The 17,557-nt window shown below is 47.5% G+C and overlaps 7 protein-coding genes across 7 annotated transcripts; 4 read left to right on the forward strand and 3 right to left on the reverse strand.

The window, feature by feature from the left end:
• Window positions 1–1,131: 1,131 nt before the first annotated feature.
• GGI43DRAFT_1671 (GNAT family N-acetyltransferase) lies at window positions 1,132–2,118 on the reverse strand. The gene has a single exon (XM_083199644.1). The coding sequence runs from the start codon at window positions 2,011–2,013 to the stop codon at window positions 1,447–1,449; it is 567 nt and encodes a 188-aa protein (XP_083065704.1). The 5' UTR covers window positions 2,014–2,118; the 3' UTR covers window positions 1,132–1,446.
• Window positions 2,119–3,835: 1,717 nt separating this feature from the next.
• GGI43DRAFT_378115 (RlpA-like double-psi beta-barrel domain-containing protein) lies at window positions 3,836–4,216 on the forward strand (the record flags this gene model as incomplete). Its single annotated transcript, XM_083202647.1, has 1 exon — window positions 3,836–4,216. One exon carries the CDS (start codon window positions 3,836–3,838, stop codon window positions 4,214–4,216), a length of 381 nt encoding a protein of 126 aa, XP_083065705.1.
• A 2,303-nt stretch (window positions 4,217–6,519) lies between these two features.
• GGI43DRAFT_389395 (kinase-like domain-containing protein) lies at window positions 6,520–10,097 on the reverse strand. Its single transcript, XM_083204188.1, has 4 exons — window positions 8,907–10,097; window positions 8,580–8,836; window positions 7,264–8,531; window positions 6,520–7,171 (listed from the first exon to the last, which is right to left on the reverse strand). Exons 1-4 carry the CDS (start codon window positions 9,617–9,619, stop codon window positions 6,950–6,952), a joined length of 2,460 nt encoding a protein of 819 aa, XP_083065706.1. The 5' UTR covers window positions 9,620–10,097; the 3' UTR covers window positions 6,520–6,949.
• On the forward strand, window positions 10,098–10,796 carry GGI43DRAFT_389397 (translation machinery associated TMA7). Its single transcript, XM_083204189.1, has 3 exons — window positions 10,098–10,220; window positions 10,304–10,393; window positions 10,477–10,796. The coding sequence occupies exons 1-3, from the start codon at window positions 10,199–10,201 to the stop codon at window positions 10,569–10,571; spliced, it is 207 nt and encodes a 68-aa protein (XP_083065707.1). The 5' UTR covers window positions 10,098–10,198; the 3' UTR covers window positions 10,572–10,796.
• A 281-nt stretch (window positions 10,797–11,077) lies between these two features.
• Window positions 11,078–12,722, forward strand: GGI43DRAFT_1847 (hemolysin-III related-domain-containing protein). The gene is made up of 3 exons (XM_083199867.1): window positions 11,078–12,046; window positions 12,155–12,385; window positions 12,443–12,722. Exons 1-3 carry the CDS (start codon window positions 11,480–11,482, stop codon window positions 12,602–12,604), a joined length of 960 nt encoding a protein of 319 aa, XP_083065708.1. The 5' UTR covers window positions 11,078–11,479; the 3' UTR covers window positions 12,605–12,722.
• On the reverse strand, window positions 12,685–14,923 carry GGI43DRAFT_378119 (transcription factor TFIIIC subunit TFC6; the record flags this gene model as incomplete). The annotated part of the gene is made up of 2 exons (XM_083202648.1): window positions 12,685–13,670; window positions 13,741–14,923. The coding sequence occupies 2 exons, from the start codon at window positions 14,921–14,923 to the stop codon at window positions 12,685–12,687; spliced, it is 2,169 nt and encodes a 722-aa protein (XP_083065709.1).
• Window positions 14,924–15,522: 599 nt separating this feature from the next.
• GGI43DRAFT_378120 (uncharacterized protein) lies at window positions 15,523–17,094 on the forward strand (the record flags this gene model as incomplete). Its single annotated transcript, XM_083202649.1, has 4 exons — window positions 15,523–15,592; window positions 15,722–15,767; window positions 15,833–16,850; window positions 16,903–17,094. The coding sequence occupies 4 exons, from the start codon at window positions 15,523–15,525 to the stop codon at window positions 17,092–17,094; spliced, it is 1,326 nt and encodes a 441-aa protein (XP_083065710.1).
• Between the last annotated feature and the right edge of the window lie 463 nt (window positions 17,095–17,557).

The raw sequence follows: 17,557 nt of genomic DNA on the forward strand, positions 1-17,557 counted from the left end.
ATGCTGGTGAAGTCAATTCGGACACCCTTTTCTCTTTCCAATGTGTAACCGGAGAATACGGATTCAGGCTTACACCGTATATTAGATGCAGAATATTCTCAAACAGTGCCCCGTAATCTGGGTGGCCAGCTTCTACCATAGCACGTGTAATACTGGAATGACACTCCACGATATTCTGATTTGGAAGCGTCCGAGAATATAGACGTGTCACTGCAATACTCAATTGGGATTGTTTCTTATCACGGCTGCCACGGGATGTGCAGAAATTTGCCTCAGGGTTCCACAGCATCTGGATGACGATAAGCGGTGATATGCTTAATCAGGTCGGAACACTGACTTGGGTTTGCGCCAGAAGATTTTTAGGAAACAGCGAGATTGCCTATCCTAGACATAATTGGGGATAGCTAGGCAACTCTATGGAGTGGTAGATTTGAAAGCACAAAGTCTAAGTCCGCGTAATGCTGAGAGGGTCCAGCATGATGCTTTTGTTATTGCCACGAGTTCTTGCACTAAGCTTAAGATGGGGGGCTACAGATTGACGATTGACGATTGATGATGGGGAATGATGACGAGGCCAGTGAGGGCCGTGATTCTTTGCCGTGTGTAAGAGGGTGACATCTGGCGACTCAGCTGTTTGGAGAGGCGAGGGAGTGTCTTGATTAGAATAATAAATGGCTCTGTTTTACAAATGGGATAACATTAGAAGCCTTTTACGACAGAAAAAGCCTTGCTGAACAAAATTTCGAGTCATGTGGACTTCTGGAGTTCTGTAAGCTCGAAAACTCTAGTTTTAAGAAGCTTATATTTTTATATAATCAGCACACCAATATGAAACCTTCCGGGACTCTGAGCCACCGGAGGCTGTGATAGTTCGGCTCCGGTGAGACCATTCGGGACGGAAGACCGATGTGGGGCCGGATTTTGTGATGTAGGACGAAGAGATGAAATCTTTGAATATTGGGAAGATTGGTTGATTATACGAGTGTTGTAGCTGAATACTATTATAATGTGTCTTCGTAGCTGTAAAGATCCTGAACGATATCTACTACTCACGGTAGACCAAGAGTTAATGTTGGATGATCATCTAATATGCTGTTATACTAATGAACAAGTGATCCCTCGATTGATACCTGTATAGAAAAGTGATATAGATCATATCATGTCTATGGCATTCTTATGAGTTCCTAGTATATACTAATAACTGGTAGGAATATAGATATACTTCTTTTTAATAAACACAGCTGTCCTCAGTAAACCTCCCACAACATTATCATAGAAGTATTTCATACGCTATATCTAAATGTATTGATGTATTAGTACCGACATGAGAATTTAATAAGTCTAATAAACGATCTATCTTGTTTAGATAGCCAATATTGGATACGTTGCTGGTCGAGCAAAATCTCCATTCAACAAAACCTCTGTCTAATAGCGCCTCCGCCAACGCTATACCAGGCTTTTCACAAAGAAACAGCAGTCATGTTTCACTCCACTCGATGACTTTGCGTAATTAGGACAGATTCCCCATTCTGTCCATCCAGTCCTTAAGTAAAACTCTCTCGCCGGCGTCTCCTTTGACGTATCCAACAATAGCATTTCCAATGCAAACTCATCTCGCGCAACCTTTTCTACCTCATCCATCATCCATTTTCCCAGTCCATGCCGCCGATATTCGGGATGAACCATCAGCTTCCTAATCTCTCCCTTGAAAGCATGCGTCTCCTTTGGCATCCTCGCCAATTGCACTGTAGCTACAACTTTGTCACTGCCAGGAGGTGTCGCTATGAGCAACGTGGTCGTAGCGCTGGGTCCTGTCACAGTGGACAAGAGCTCAATCCAGTAGCTAACAGCCGTGTGGTCAGATAGCGGCGCTAGGAACCCGAGGGACGAGATGTCGGGCTCATCATTGATACAGTGCTGAAGAAGCTCCCGAAGTGAGGCAAGGTGCTTCTCCACAGTTGAAGCATCTGTCACCGAGGACAAGATGAAGGGAGGGTCGTTTTTGCTACCCATGTTGGATCCACTGCTGTCGACTGGATAATAGGAGTCGAACGATCTAGAACGTGATACCCTTTATGCTGTTGGGAGTATAATGGAGAGTTAATGAAGAGGCACACCGTGCGATGCTCCCTTTGTCTGGACCAACTTCTTGGACCCGAACAGATTCGTTATAAAGCGTTGGATAACGACGTTTGACTCATTCACAATTTGTGATAAGTCTAATTAAAGACTGGTTATCAATTGCGCCCCCCTCACAACGGCTTCCTCTTTCGATAAGGAACGATTAAAAGATTCTATTATCAAATCGACGTTATCGTAGCTGGATGAAAAAAATGAGAAAGACTCATCGTTTACGATAAGAGTCCCGTCTTCTTCCCACTTTTCGGTGCTCTGATCACCGACCGGAAGGATGTGACTCGGACCAAGTGGAGGCGGGTGATCCCTAGTCGGCATCAAAAGCCGCATATTGCGGGGACTAATATTGACCTCTGGCTATCGTCGGATGTGCCCAGCCAGGCGTGCTGTATGGTATGTATATGTGTATTGGGAGTATCATCACAAGAGGCGAGAGAAATGTCTCTTGAAGTTGTAGATTTTTAATATTGGTTGCGTTATACCTTGAGTGTTGAGTATGAGCGCAGGATGTTTTCCTGGCGAATACTGCAGCAAGCTGCTGCAAATGGCAGCAAATACGACTTGCCCTTCATCTGTTCCCTGCCGAATAGAATCACTGAAGTTTAATTCAGTGCATTATTTGTTTGCTTGAGAGAAATACCTTTCAAGAAATTGCTTTTGGAGTAACCCATTGCGAGATGATGAAAATCACATGGCCGCAACGTTGGCTTGCAAGCTGCAGCTCAATCGTTATTATGAAGTACTGATGTCTTACATATGCACGTATTGCAGCGGCGCTCTGGCCGTTGGCTGTCTAGTACTGGCCTATAGCGATCCATTTTGTCTAATAAAGCTGTTTAATGGCTCATATTCGACACATTGTTGGCTGGGTCAATCGTTCTAAAGATCTGGACCTGCCGATCTTGTGCGTAGTGGAAGTGGTGATAATCGTCTGCATGTGATATCTTCATTGAAGATTTTTGACTTAAGAGCACCAATGTAGAGTGATTGAATACTGGATGCTATGTCGAACACCTCTTCATGCCTATAGAAGAGGCATCAAGTGACTATAGAGTTTAGGGTTTGACATCTCGTATTCCCATGATTCGCCGCATCTCGAGCCTCACCATTCCAGTTTCACTTTTGATCAAGAATGATGATGGTATTATAGTTTCGATTCGGCCATAAAACACCCAGTAGAAAACTTTCTGTGACAATACAATCACATATACGGGCTCTCAAACCCAACAACACTCTCTAAATTCCCAATCTAGATCGTGATATCGCAATGTTAGCGCTTGCGTTTGTCAATATTCGCGCTGCTCTAACAGCCAATTTACCCCGGAAATGCACAAGTTATCACTCAGCGTGAAACACTGTCTTATCCTTATTTGGAGTTCATTATGGGCGAGAGCGTCTGACCAAGTTCCTGTCGTTCGTGACGACCAACGGCAGAAATCCTTTCTGATACACCACTGTCAAAGAGCCCAAACATCGGATCAACGCTCAGTACACCGCTCACGAGCAGCCTTAGAAGCAAACATGAGAGATAATCTTGTTGAGCGGTCGTCTATAAAGCTCTCCTGAAATCCCACGATAATCTCTCCTTTCTGCTCATCAAGCTTTCACACAGCACAATCTGAATCATCCACCACTCTGCCACTTTTCCAAGAATTCATTTTATTTTTAAAATAGAAATCTCACCATCAAATACTTCAAAATGGTCTCCTTCATTGCCACTGCCATCTCGGCTCTTTGTCTTGCCCTCACTACTTCTGCTGCTCCCACTGAAGCAGGCGTTCAAGCAGCTGCCGCTCAGACCGGTGATATCACCTGGTACAACACCGGCCTCGGCGCCTGTGGCCATACTAACAACGACGGCGAGCTTGTCGTCGCCGTATCTCACTCTCTTTACGACCACGAACACCCCTGCGGCCGCAAGATCCAGATCAACTACAAGGGCAAGTCTGAGGTCGTGACCGTTGTCGACAGCTGTGGAGCGTGTGCTGAAAATGACCTTGACCTCTCTCCTACGGCTTTCGAGCAAGTTATTGGCCCACTAGATATTGGCCGTGTCACTGCCAACTGGGACTGGGCTTGAGCCAATCCATTTTGGCCACTCTCAATGTGATCAGGGGCTCTTTTTTGAAAGAAACTGAATTTTTGGAAGAGAAATGAAAGACACTGAACACGAGGCAGATACTGTGAAATCCATTGAGAGATATCTAGTTAGCGAGAATTTGAACGTCTACATTTACAACTTTGCTTCTACTGATTGAGCAGTTTCTGCTGCGGCGCTCCTTATCTATGACCACAGACTCGATCCTCCAAGTTTAATATCGAGTCCCATATCAAACCATGTATAACGAAACGAGCCTACAGGGCTTGCATTTGCTCTACTACTTCCGAGGGCTTGCATGCTGCCGTTTGACACTCAGCGCTTCGGCCCGCCAACCCCACCTCCCGGACCCGAGCCGGATCAAGCCGAAGCCAAGGATACGTCGAGGCCTAGAATGAGAGACATTAATATGATACAGACATGAACAATGGCCAAGCCCATATATGTTATATTAGTAATGTTGCTAATTTTCAAAACAACCGCATCTTGCTTGGTTACTTCCCTACCTCCTCTAAACTGCAGATGCAGTCCCTGTGGCGTTCTTGGCGATAACGCAATTAACTTATCTCTGACTTTGTACGCTGTATAAAATCGTACGATAGAAACTAAGGAAATAGCTTATAGGCCTAGGTGCCTTCTAACTGGTCTACACTTTGTGGCTCTGCTGGCATTGTTTCGTGACCGGACGTAGGCCACAAGAAACGCTCCGGCTTCAAGGGACTTGAGTCGTCTGGCTGTAGATTAGCAACTGCCAAGCACTCTGTCCGAATTAACTATTATGCCGACAAGATACAAATAATATTTTAGTGGAGAGTCTCGAGTTTCTTTGGGCTTAATTTCCAAGTCTGGCGAATGCAGGACGAAGGTGCCATATTCGCCTAGTTCCATGCTCGTACGCAATTCTTTGGGCCTCAATCCACACACCCTCCACGCTCCCTCTTCTCTTACACCCAAGCCGATCCAAGATCAGCCCAACTAGACATATTTTCTCCAACCCAGCTAATTCAATCATACCTCTGTCACGAGAAACACAGAGAGGAGGGTGAGCATAACATACCCCATTACCGGCTAGATAGCCCGCAAATCCCCACATCATATATGAGAACAGACCGGCGACACTACCGGCAAAAAGACTCGATATCCTCCTGCCTGATTAGTTTCTTTGATGCCCACCAAGCGGCAAGGAATGCCAAGGAAAACAAGTTCAAAGCAAAGCTCTAGCTAGCTCCTCCTTTGCATCCCACACAATTCAGCCGCTAAACAAGAAAGATCAGCGCCGCTTCATGACATCAACCGAGTAAGCACACTCTTCACCTAGTCGATGACGAAGAGTTGTATCATGAGTAGTAATTCCAAGCTTTTTTCTCCCTAAACGATGAAATCGCAAATCAATCCAAAAGTGCCTTGTGTCTGGCCTTGATAAAAAATTTCTAGGTCTACTCCCCTCTCAACACCAAAAAGACTGTCTCGCAGATCACCTTTAGTCTCGTCTCTCTTCGTGTGGGCTATGGTTGCAAGTCCTTCTCCTCTCTCAGTGTCATAGAGTATCATATCTCATGTCACACGCTCTCAGCTTCTCCCTGTAAACTCAGCGAAGCTTCCTTAGTACGATAATCCCAGTATCACGGGATAACCCACCAACATACCATCCGGCGCATCGTCTACATTCGCCACGTCTTCCATTCTATTTCTCTATTACACACTAGCCTAGCAACGTTGCCAATACGCCTTCATCCACAGTCTCTCTCATCAAATATCCCTCATTAACCCCTCAAACTGACACGACGTTCATCATACCTGGGTAAGACAAGACCATCCTCCTCGGAAAATTGCCACATCAGTGTATCCCCAAGTCCCAAGCATTCTTAGCTCCCTACAACCCCAGTCTTTCCACGCGATACAGTGCTCAATCGCATCCGTAGCCATACAACAACCACCAACTAGTATTTGCTAAAAAACACAAAACCCGCGTAGCTGTCCAACCTGCCCAAATACAACTGCGCTACTCGCACATCACAAGATTTGTCGAACAGCAAAAGGACGAAAATCTCTCAGTGCCCCCCATGATGTGGCAAAAGCTGGCCAGCGTGCCACGTAGGAAGCCGAGTTACGAGGCGTGTTACACAAACATAGCCCGTACACGTGTAGTAGTGTAACGCTGCATCAGTCTTACGGGGGACAAGAGTGTGAGTGAGAATGCTTTAGCGTCCAATTCTCGTGGTGCCAGAGGCGTAGATTGTATGCTGGTCTCACTGTAGACAGGATTCACATGTGATATCTTCTCATAACAGGAATTATAGCATGATATATCAGGTATTACATAGAGCTATCTAAAGAGCAATCATAGGCGAAATGTGTATACAGTAGCGATGCGTACGCCGGAGGATATGTCTCATATATATACCATAACTTTACCTAGATATAAGTGATCTGCCTGTATATCCACGAGACCATGGGCGTCTCATCTGAGATATAGCAGGTCTTATATGTATAAGCAATTCAAAACGGTCATACATCTGTAGGACCCCGAAGCCTTTTGTATAGCGTGAGCAAAGGTATCTTTCTCGTAAGCACCAAAATTGTAACATAAACCAAATACCATATTAGGAGCCAATTGGAAACAAAGCAAGTTGGGAAACCTCCCGACTGTGGATCTGTATGTAGCGAAGTCGTATTCCTCCTATATTCTGCAATCAGCTTCTACACCCGGTAGACCTATCGCCGGGGTACCCCAGATCGAGTGACGAAGAATGGATGTTTAAGCGCATCGGCGGGCTTCAATCGCTTGTCAGGATTCAAAGCCAGGCAGTGGTCTAACAAGTCAATGAAGTGATTGAGCTCTCTGCTTTCAGCATCGTTCATACCGCTCGAAGCGGCTAAAAGTCGTGTACGCAAGTCGCGAGTCGGCTTGACAATGTTCAAGGGTCGCAGCGCCGTCTATAAGTGTAATTCGTTAGCCATAGTCTCATGATAATAAAGGAAAGAATATGGGCCAAAGGAAGCCACATGATGGGGTTTACTATACATACCTTGCCAAGTACCTTGTCGCGCTCAACGCTTATAAACTGTCCCTGATCGTCAAAATGGACGCTTGATAGCTGACCACGTTTATATAACTTTGGCGTAATTCGGCCACGAATCTCCATGATGGTCTTGAGCATCTGATTGTTGCTGTCTCCCGTGAATAAAATCTTGCCCGTGTAGAGTTCGTACAAAGTGCAGCCTATAGACCACATGTCCACGCCATAGTCGTAAGGCATACCTAAAATGATTTCAGGGGCTCTGTAGAAGCGGCTTACGAGGTATGGTGTGATCTCAGTATGCGCGGTCGCGGCATCAGAACGATCAATAGCTGTTCCGAGATCGCATATTTTGAGGATATTTCGAGTTTCGTTGACCAAAATATTGTCAGGCTTTAAGTCGGCGTGGATGATGCTGCATTTGCGCATGTGGGCCAGGGCGACAAAGATCTGGTGTGCGTATGCTTTTGTTGCTTTCAAGTTGATACCCACATTGTTGCCAAACTTGCGTAAAACTTCACGCAAGTTCATGCTAAGATTCTCAAAAGCCAAACATAGATGGCCTCGGTGGTCGAAAGAATGCTCAAACTTGACAATGTGCCGCCGGTTTTCGGGATCCGCTTCGTTTAGTTTTTGAAGAATAGCGATTTCTGTATAACCTCCCTTGCGAAGGGCGTCGTTATTTCGCATCATCTTGATAGCGACGAGCTGCTTGGTGGTGATGTCAACGGCACGAGCAACTCCAGAGAACATACCCCTGCCGAGTGTAGCCTGAATCTGATAACGGCCTTTAAGAATTTCACCGATACGGATCTTATAATAGCCATCTTTATCGTCGCCTTCGAGAATACCTCCCTTATCAGCGGCCTCGGCAGCATCGTTGGCCTCCGTAGGTGCCGCCGTTTCGTTCGCCTGGGCCTTGCTAGCATACTTGTCCTCGTCGAAGTCTTCCGCAAACATGTCGAAATCGTCATCGTCTCCCTCGCCTGTAGATGGCTTTTGTAGAGGCGCACTGGGCGCTTCAATTACAGGGTTCTGCTCAAGCACGGCCACAGGCTCAGGTTCGCCGTGGATGACGACTTGTCCATGACGCAGTTCATGTCGACGCTCATCTTCCCTCATGTCGACAGTAGGGTCGTAATCAGCAGCAGAAGGGCCGTCCTCTTCGTTGGCTTTAACTGCTCCATGGGAATTCATGAGATCTTGGTCGTCGAAGAGATCAATGGCTCCAGGAGATGCCGCATCATGCGACATGGGCGATCGAGGTGACGGGAAATCTGACAAGTTAGCCACTGTCAATAAATCGTGTTTAGCATGGGACATACTTGAAGCTGGGGACTGGGACATTTTGCTGTCTGAACGCTGAGACTGCAGTGGCGTATCTGACTGCATAGATGCGGGCGACAACGCTTGAGCTTTAGAAGTGGCAGCTCCAACGGCATGAAGGAGGAGAGGTGTTGCAGAACTGGATTTTGCTAAAAGTTCGCCACGTCTTTTGCGGCGGCGTTCGATTTCTGCCTCTTCATCAAATTCTTCGGCTTGATCGTAGTCTACCTCGGGTTCATCCGGCATCGAAACCTCCCTGTTCTTGCATTAGTTTATCTTGTCTACATTTCGCGACAGTGAGGCGGGGAAAGGGGCGTTCAACTCACCTTGAGATAGCGGCAGGCACAGAGCCGTTGCTTTGAGTCGTTTCCTTCTGAATTTTAGCATCATCGTCCAGTGCCTGATTTTTATCCCCTGCGGAGGCTTTCCTAGCTGCAGAATTGTTGCCCCGAGTGCTCACATCAGCATCATCATATCGCAATGTCCGTGAACCGTGTCGGTCAGAGTAGCCTTCTCGGACAAATCGATCGCCACCTCGTTTGTCTCCGCGGCGGTGCTGGTGAGGCGACGGGCTCCGAGGGCGAGGTGATCGTTCAGAGTATCGATCTCGGTCGCGATGATATCGATCCCGTTCGCGGCTCCGATCGCGCTCTCGGTCCCTGCGACTGCGCCAGTCGTAGCCTTGGTTCGCAGTGCGTGATGCAGGCCGGTCGAGATCGTCATATGCAACGCGAGATCTTTTGTATTCATCCCTTCGGTGGTCGTCGTAAGCACCGCGATCATGGCGAGCGTCTTGATCTCGGGCTCTAGGAGGGAGGCGATCCCTATCATCGCGCGACCGCTTGAATCCTCGCGGCGAGCGGCTTCGTCGAGACGAGTTGTTGTAATTTGATGTCGTATCGAGATCGGGTGAGGAATTTCTATTCCGCTGTCTGTCTTTACGGTCAACACCGTTTCTCTCTGCGTGCGACAGTGAAGTTGCCTTCAAATCTCCAGCTCTCCCCTCGAGAATTTCACCCTCGTCGGAACTGGACGTCATTTTGATGCCTTTCTTATCTGAATCTTTTTTTTTTTCTTCTGGGCCTCTTGTGGGCTCCCTTTCAATATCAACAGAGAATGTGTCAGTAATGGATCAAGAAAGCAAGCGCGTGGCAGGCGAAGAGTCCAACCAGGTCAGCGTTTTGATCGCCAAAGAACTTGGACACAAGATAGTGCCGGTGCACGATGGCTTTAGGAGGCTTTGCCGTGTTTTCAATAATCCTCAAGATTCAAACAACTCGGAAATAGCTGAGAAGACACGAAGAAAGAAAAACGCAGCGAGTCAGCTAGGCGATTGGAGATGGAAGGGATGGCGAGACGGTCTCGAGATAATGGCGGTTGGGTTTCAGATAACAGGAAGAGCGGCAAGGATCATTCAGCCTAGCGCGATTAGGTAATCAATTAATCCCTGCAACGGTCTCACCGCCCAACTTTTTGGGCTGGCCTTGGGAGGCCTTTTTTTTCTGGGGCTGATGATCTGCCAGCTGCCACTCGCACGTTGAACAACCAACTTCTCGGCCTGAGATTCTCTGCAAATCCGTCTTGCATTTTCCGCAGTTTTTCAATCTACAAATTCATCATGGGTGGTGCTAACCGAGAAGGTGAATTTTTTCTCTCTCCTGTTCTGCTGTTTGCAGCCCCGCCAAGTTGCCCCTCCATAGCTGCTAACGATTGAAATTTCTAGGCGGCAAGGCCAAGCCCTTAAAGGCCCCGAAGAAGCAGAACAAGGACCTCGACGAGGACGACTTGGCTTTCCTCGAGAAGAAGAAGGCTGGTACGACTCCCCTCCTATAGCCCGAATACCGAAATATCACCCATACCCCGTGAAAGCGCATAACAGAGACTGACATTTCGCAGAGGAGAAGGCGCGCAAGGAAATGGCCGCCAAGGCCGGCGGCAAGGGTCCTCTGAACACTGGCACCCAGGGCATCAAGAAGAGCGGCAAGAAATAGACGAAGGACGACGAAGCAATATGTTATTGAGAACGTTTCCATGAGCCCGCTGCTCTTCTGCGATAATATGGGAAGCTACAAAGGGATGTCCCGTGGTAGATGATTTTTGTTTTATAGCGGCGACTGTTGGATTGGGTGGAAAGACCAAATCCATTCTCTGGGATAAGATCTGTAGTTTCTACAGTGAATATTACTCGGCGTTAGGAAATATATACTTTTTATGCACTGTTTGGAGATTCGCAGAAATTTCTCCATCCATATCTATGCTGACGATACGCCAAGAAGCGCAGCGCTTAAATACGCAATACTATCGTGCGGAAGTGATGCTATATGACTATCACATGCCCTCGAGACTTTAGCGTACGAGATTTCGAAATTTGTCCATACAATACAGAATTCCATGTTTCTATTTGGTATGTCTGCGTCTTATTGGAAGATATCCGGAGAGGCCTTCTAAACAGCCTCGTTTCTTAATGAAAATCAATGCCACAACCTATAATTATTTTTATTTCACAAACAACCTAGATTCTATATACTACCAGTTGACCACTTAAACCCATATAAATATCGATGCCTGCCGATCTAGCGCCATCTGTTATAGGGTCTTCACAAGCACCTGTCATGTGCAAGTCTCCGATAAAATGCACTCCAAGTCTCGGGCCAGCGCCGAGGCCCCCAACCAATCCGCCGTAAGGTCCACTCAAAGCCCGAACGTCTTGAGCAACGAACCCGCATGAAGACTCCCAACAACTCACTGAAAATCTATACCATCTCCAGTTTGCCAATGTGATGAATGTTTGAAAAAATGAATCGTCTTAAATAAAACAATTTTTTTTCCCCCTCATTTTTAATCACTTTTTCATTTATAAAAGGAAAATAGAAAATTTTACACAAGACCAACTATCATCATGGCGGCGGGCAAATCCACCAAAGGCGGCTCATCATCAGACACCCTCCGCAAGCGCCGCCTCTCCGACTCCCTCTTCTCAGCCGTCAAGCAGGCCGAGCAGAAAGTCGAGCAGAAACTTCTCCTGCTCTGGGATGATCTCCCCGCCTGGCGCCGAGACAATGCCTTCATCCTCTCCGGCTACCGAAACATCCGCCCATCCTACATCGAGTCTGCCCAGTCTCTCTTCTACCTACACAACGAGTTTGTCAACATCTGGTCGCATCTCGCTGGCGCCATCATTGCCATAGTCACAGCTACCTGGTTGTATCTTGTCATTCACCCGCGCTATGAGACGGCTAACCCATCAGACGTGCTGGTCTTTGCCTGCTTCTTTGGCAGCGCCGTGGTGTGCCTGGGCATGAGCGCAACGTATCATGCTTTGACGGACCATAGCCAAGAGATTTCCAGATGGGGAAACAAACTAGATTACACTGGTATAGTGGCCCTGATTGTGGGAAGCTACGTGCCTACACTGTACTATGGCTTCTTTTGCAATCCTATCCTGATGACGGGATATCTGTATCTGGTGAGTAGACTTTCATACAGCATTCAGCCCACGCAAATGCGCTGTGTTGTTTTGCTGTACCTATAAGGTATTTTTATACGTGGTATCTAACACGGAAAACCACTGTAGATATGTATCCTAGGCGTTGGATGCGTTGCCGTCTCTTGGATCGACAAATTCAGAACTCCTGCTTGGAGGCCTTATCGTGCTTTGATGTTTATCAGCTTGGGCCTGTCTGGTATCATTCCGATATGTCACGGCTTGCTCAAATTTGGCTACCAGGCTCTCGAAGATAGAATGAGCCTCAGCTGGGTCGTTTTGCAAGGCCTCCTGTACATATTCGGTGCAGTCCTTTATGCGGTTTGTTGTCCCTCCATTTACATCGCCAGCTACATTTCTAACCCGTCTTAATTACAGGCTCGCTTCCCGGAGAGAGTTTATCCTGGAGCTTTTGATATCTGGGGCAGCTCCCATCAGATATTCCACATGTTTGTCCTATTTGCGGCGGCAACACACTTCTACGGCTTGGCAAAGGCGTTTGATCACCACCACGCGGGCATGGGTTCCCAGTGTTTGTAGGTAAAGAAAAAGCAATTAGAACATAGTACTGGCACATATATTTATAGACACGGCATTTGCGCCGAGATTCCATCTGATAATTACGCCGTTCCCTCGGGGTATTTCTCCAGCCCTAAATCAATTACTCGTACAAGTCCCGAACCCATGGCCACCGCTGCCCAAGATCCATGGTCCTGATTAGGATTCCACTCAATGGCAGTGATTCTCGTCAGTGCCTCGTGTAGAGTGGCGCGAAATGGGTCAGTTAAATCGCCAGCTTCATCATCGTCCTCCTCGCCTTCTCCCTCCTCTCCCGCACCCTCAGCAGGCTCTTTGGCCCGCAATTTCTTCCCCTTCTTTGCGCCCGGTTTTGCTTCTGGTTTTGAGTTTCTATTCCTGTCTACTGCAAAGCCATGCAAGACACGGCAGACGCCCCGAGCTGCCACTGGTGAGTCAGGAGGAAACAGATATCCCGGCCGATGCTCATGCTGAAAGACTCGTATCTTGTCTGTTGATTCGTGCCGGTTGCTGAAGACCTCGGTTTGTGCATTGAGACACCATAGAGACCCATCTGTCGCTCCGATGAGCAGAAAAGGGTGAAGTCGCCCAACAGCCAGACATGTGAGAAAGCTATCCCCGGTGAATACCCTCCGGCACACAGGGAAATGTGCATGATGTAAAAATCCAATAATCGTATTCAGCGCACTAGCAGACGGATATATGGATAAGAAACCAAGAAGGTGATCACTGTAGGCTAAAAGACCGGGTTGTGTATGTACTAATGGTCTCTGGGCTTCGGTGGTTTCGTAGCTTGGAGCCTGGAGATCAATGACTCTGGCGGTGCCGCCAACAGGAATTGAGGCGATAATATTTGGTAATGTTGGGTATCCAGACACCATGTCGATGATGTCGCTGTGATGGACTGGGTGCCGAGACAGGAGACGTTGCGGATATATCGACCAAAGAGCAATCGACCCATCAGAGTAGCCGACGGCTATTCGATTGCAATTGACCCATGCTATTGCAGTAGCTTTAATGCTGTACTCATCAATCAAGTTTAGCACTGCAAGCGGCTTCTGTAATTTGTCTGGTGTCTGGTTAGTGCCAAGAAAAAGGAATATGGGAATATGAGAAGACGGGTCGTTCAATCGGCTTACAATAGGCTCCCTCCGCTTCACCATCAAGATCCCCAGCATCGGCAACATAGACATTTCCGTCGCTCGAGAGAACGGCAATGTGATTACACGACGGGCTCCATCTAACTCTTCTAGCCCTTCCGTAGTCCAAGCACAAAGTCTTGCGCAGTGTTGCGGGTTCCCTTGATGTGCGAGTAAACTCCTCTTGTGTCTTGGTGCTTTTGAATTCCCAAATCTGGATAATGCCTTGTTGTTGGAAACCAGGCTTCACAGACTCTTCCTCATAGTTGTAGAAGTTCTGGTCGGATTGGGGTATGACGGCCAGGGCAAGCAGCTGTTTCGGGTTCTTGTCTCGTCGAGGCGCCCAATCCATGCCCAAGACCAGGCCACCAACATCCAGCACCCATCCGCATTCTACCTTGTCATCGTCCTCATCTTGGTCAAACGGTAAATTGCTTTGGGATAGAGGGTAGCTGGTTCCTGGCTCCATCGGCACTTCCTGTTGTGTTTCATGCGGTCCGGTCAAAACAGGCATGCTCAGGTGCGGAAATCGATACACCTCAGACTCATCGGGAGATAATTCTGACCACACATCATCAGATGGCAGGGCCTGGGCCACTTGATCATACCATTGTTTGGCAAGACGAGCTTCTTTCTCAAAGCCACCAGGAACCCAGAACCCCTTGTCCGTCGGCTCATCTTCGTCCTGCGGTACCTTTGGTGGGTATAACGTCCATCCGCTCCATCGCTCCAGCAGCATGTGAGCCATCTCTATGCGGTCAGGCCGAGGCCCATACAAGGTCCTCACCAGAGCCTTGCCGCGCATTCCTCTCTCGTACGGTCCAACATATCCCTTATGCTGGCCTTCTGGGGGGATGAGCTCAATGTCCAAATATCCCATCACTTTCATTTCACCAGGATCGGAGGGCTTGGGAGGTTTTGTTGATTTGGGGCGCTGGCGAGAAGGCTTCTCTCTCACGTTGATATCGCTGGCGCTATCATTCATCTGTACATCCTCTTCATCTTCATCTTCGTCCTCGTCCTCTGCAGCGCTCCGCTCTTCCGCCGGCGCCTCAAAATTGTCGTCATTGTCATCTACAGTTTTCCGACGCTTCTGAGTTTGTTGTTTCTCGTCTCCTGAGCTAAGAAAATCGTACTTGTCGAGGGTATACTGTTTTGTGCGATTTGACCTTCTGGTTCTCATAGTGCGTCGCGTGTGAGAAAAAGTTGAGTTTAGAGGTCTGAGAACTGCGACTTGGTGGGGCTTCAGGTGTGAAAAAATATACTTTTAGTAACAGCTGGTATGGAAATGCCAGCCTCGCACCAAAGACGTTGACGATAGTTTCACGAAAAAAAATTTAAAATAAAAAATATCTTCCTAGCTCATAGTTTAGAGTGCGAGCTGAGCTTAAGTGTGTAGCAGTCTAAATGAGCAGGTAGATGGACCTGTTTCGTAGCTTCCATCTTTTTAAGTAGCAGCTCTACTCACTTTTTAATCGAGAGTAAAAGCCACTAAAATACAGCACAACTAATTGCTGCTGAGACGTTTGGTATAAACCTTGGAGAAAAAGGGAGTCGCAAAGAACCTCTTGGGCGGTTTTTATTCCGATCTTTGTTATCAAACCATCACTTTGGACGATGCGATCTGAATGATGATGCTACTACCCTTGAGCTTTTATGAAAGCTAGAGTAGCCGATATTTATCCGACAGTCATATCGCCGCCACCTCTCATATCCATGCCGACTGGCCCCGTAATCCTGACAACTCCCATAGTGTGTAATTCGGAGCTCAATTGGGACATAATGAGCGATCTTCTGAGTACTCCGCCCCAAGAACAGGGCCATAGAAGAAATAAAGCGTCTATTACTCGCGGTATGTGCTCCAGTTGTCTGCAAATTTGATGACGAATACACACGTTTCGTCTTTATCCAATAGCCCCTCCATCGCTGCTCATGATAGGCGGGTATGAGACGCTGCACACATACTGACATTTATACATAGCAACAAGACCAAGATCTTCCACCAAAGGACCTTTGGACGCCGATAAGTCAGTTTTATTGGACACGTTTATTACCAAAACTTGATTGACATCTCTGTCTAACTGAGTGTTAGTGGGCTATTAACATCTCCAGCGGCTTCTGCCTCTCAGCTAAGCCCAACCCTCATGTCGCCAGCACGATCTCCCTCCAACTCAGCACATCCTCGACAGGCCCCGCCGTCTCCGACTCCTCAACTGGGAGAAGTGAGGCCAAAGGATTTTGCGTTTCTTTTGCAGCCTGAAATCTACCACCCCCTAAACTTACAAAATGTCCCCCCTGCGTTCAGAAATTCACAGAAACAGCCCGGTCCAGAAATACCGATAGACCAATTGCTGGCTAAAGGCCACTTTAGGGCAGCGGCCATTGCGGCAGCCCAAGAGCTGACTGGCTCAGTGATTAATGGGAGTAGCATCGATCCACATGATGCCAGTAGGATCTTTAGGCTGCTGTATACCCGACTTGCCTGTCTTACTTTGATTGACGCAACGTCGCTTGCAGCCCAGGAGGCCAAAGCGTTAGAAGACCTAAATGACCCTCGGAGATATATAGATGACAACACAAACGAGCATCTTGTGCCATGGGAATTACGCGTGCTACACGTGCGTCTGCAGGCGCTAGGATTCGGAGACCCCCGCCGGGCTGTAATGAGTTACCATGATCTTGCCAGAGAGGCCAGAGAAAATATCAGGAAAGCATCTTTAGCGCATGATAACACTGCTAGAGAGCTCTGGAAATCACGGCTCCATGAATTAGGCATCAAAGTTGCGGGTGCCCTGATTGAGATGGATGACCTCTCCGGCGCGGCGCACCACCTTGGCAGTCTCAAAGATCGAGGCGACGGCAAACTGGCTTTGTCAAAGGCGCTGCTTTGGTTACACCTTGGCGACACACGGAATGCACAGTTGTGCGCCAGCCAGTGTTCTGAGGACACTGAGAACGTTGAGAAGATCATCTTGGCCTTGTGTGACATGGCAGACTCGAATTATGAATCGGCATTACAGAAATGGCAAGAGTTTGATATCATGACAGTAGATGAGATGGTTGGAGTTAACCAGGCCGTGTGTTTAATCTATCTTGGACGGATTCAGGAGGTGAGTTTTGTGAATACCATTGGACAACACCCGTACTGATATGATTCTGTAGGGGCGTACAATCCTGGAGAAATTGGTCGACTCGGGCTTATCGTCGCATACATTATTATTTAATCTTTCAACAACATACGAATTATGCTCGGAAAGAAATCGGGTATTAAAGGGAAGGCTTTCGGAAAAGGTTGCTAACATGGAGGAGTCGCCATTTGGATGGGAGAAGACGAATGCTGATTTCAAGCTCTGAATAATGAGCATGCTGCATGCACATATAGTATTTTTTAGATGTGATGAATATTTTGTACTGCTCGCTTTTGATAGAACTTGATATTAGAATAAACAGCGTTTGCATCTAAGCGGATCAGTAAATATTGTGATCAATCTGCCCAAACGGTTCTTCTATCCTGGGAGTAACCTTTGGTTAACGTACGAGGCGACAGGCCATTGATTCTCGAAAGAAGCAATACACCCTCTCTCGTAATCTTTTGTAAAATTTATACTAAATCTCATAAAGTATATGTAAGAAATAGCCGGGGCGGATATAATAGAACTGACCTCCAACCCAGCGAGAGGAGAATACCCCGGATATCAATACCCCACACCGGGGCCCCATTATACGCCGCGAGCCGCTGAGCCTCGGTACTTGAAGCTGTACTTTAGTGCTTCATCCCGCCTCAACAATTCTTCTCTGCATTCTTTGAGAACTTCAT

Source organism: Trichoderma evansii (genome assembly GCF_050947405.1).
Source record: "Trichoderma evansii strain SZMC 28006 chromosome Unknown GGI43scaffold_1, whole genome shotgun sequence".
NCBI lineage: Eukaryota > Fungi > Ascomycota > Sordariomycetes > Hypocreales > Hypocreaceae > Trichoderma > Trichoderma evansii.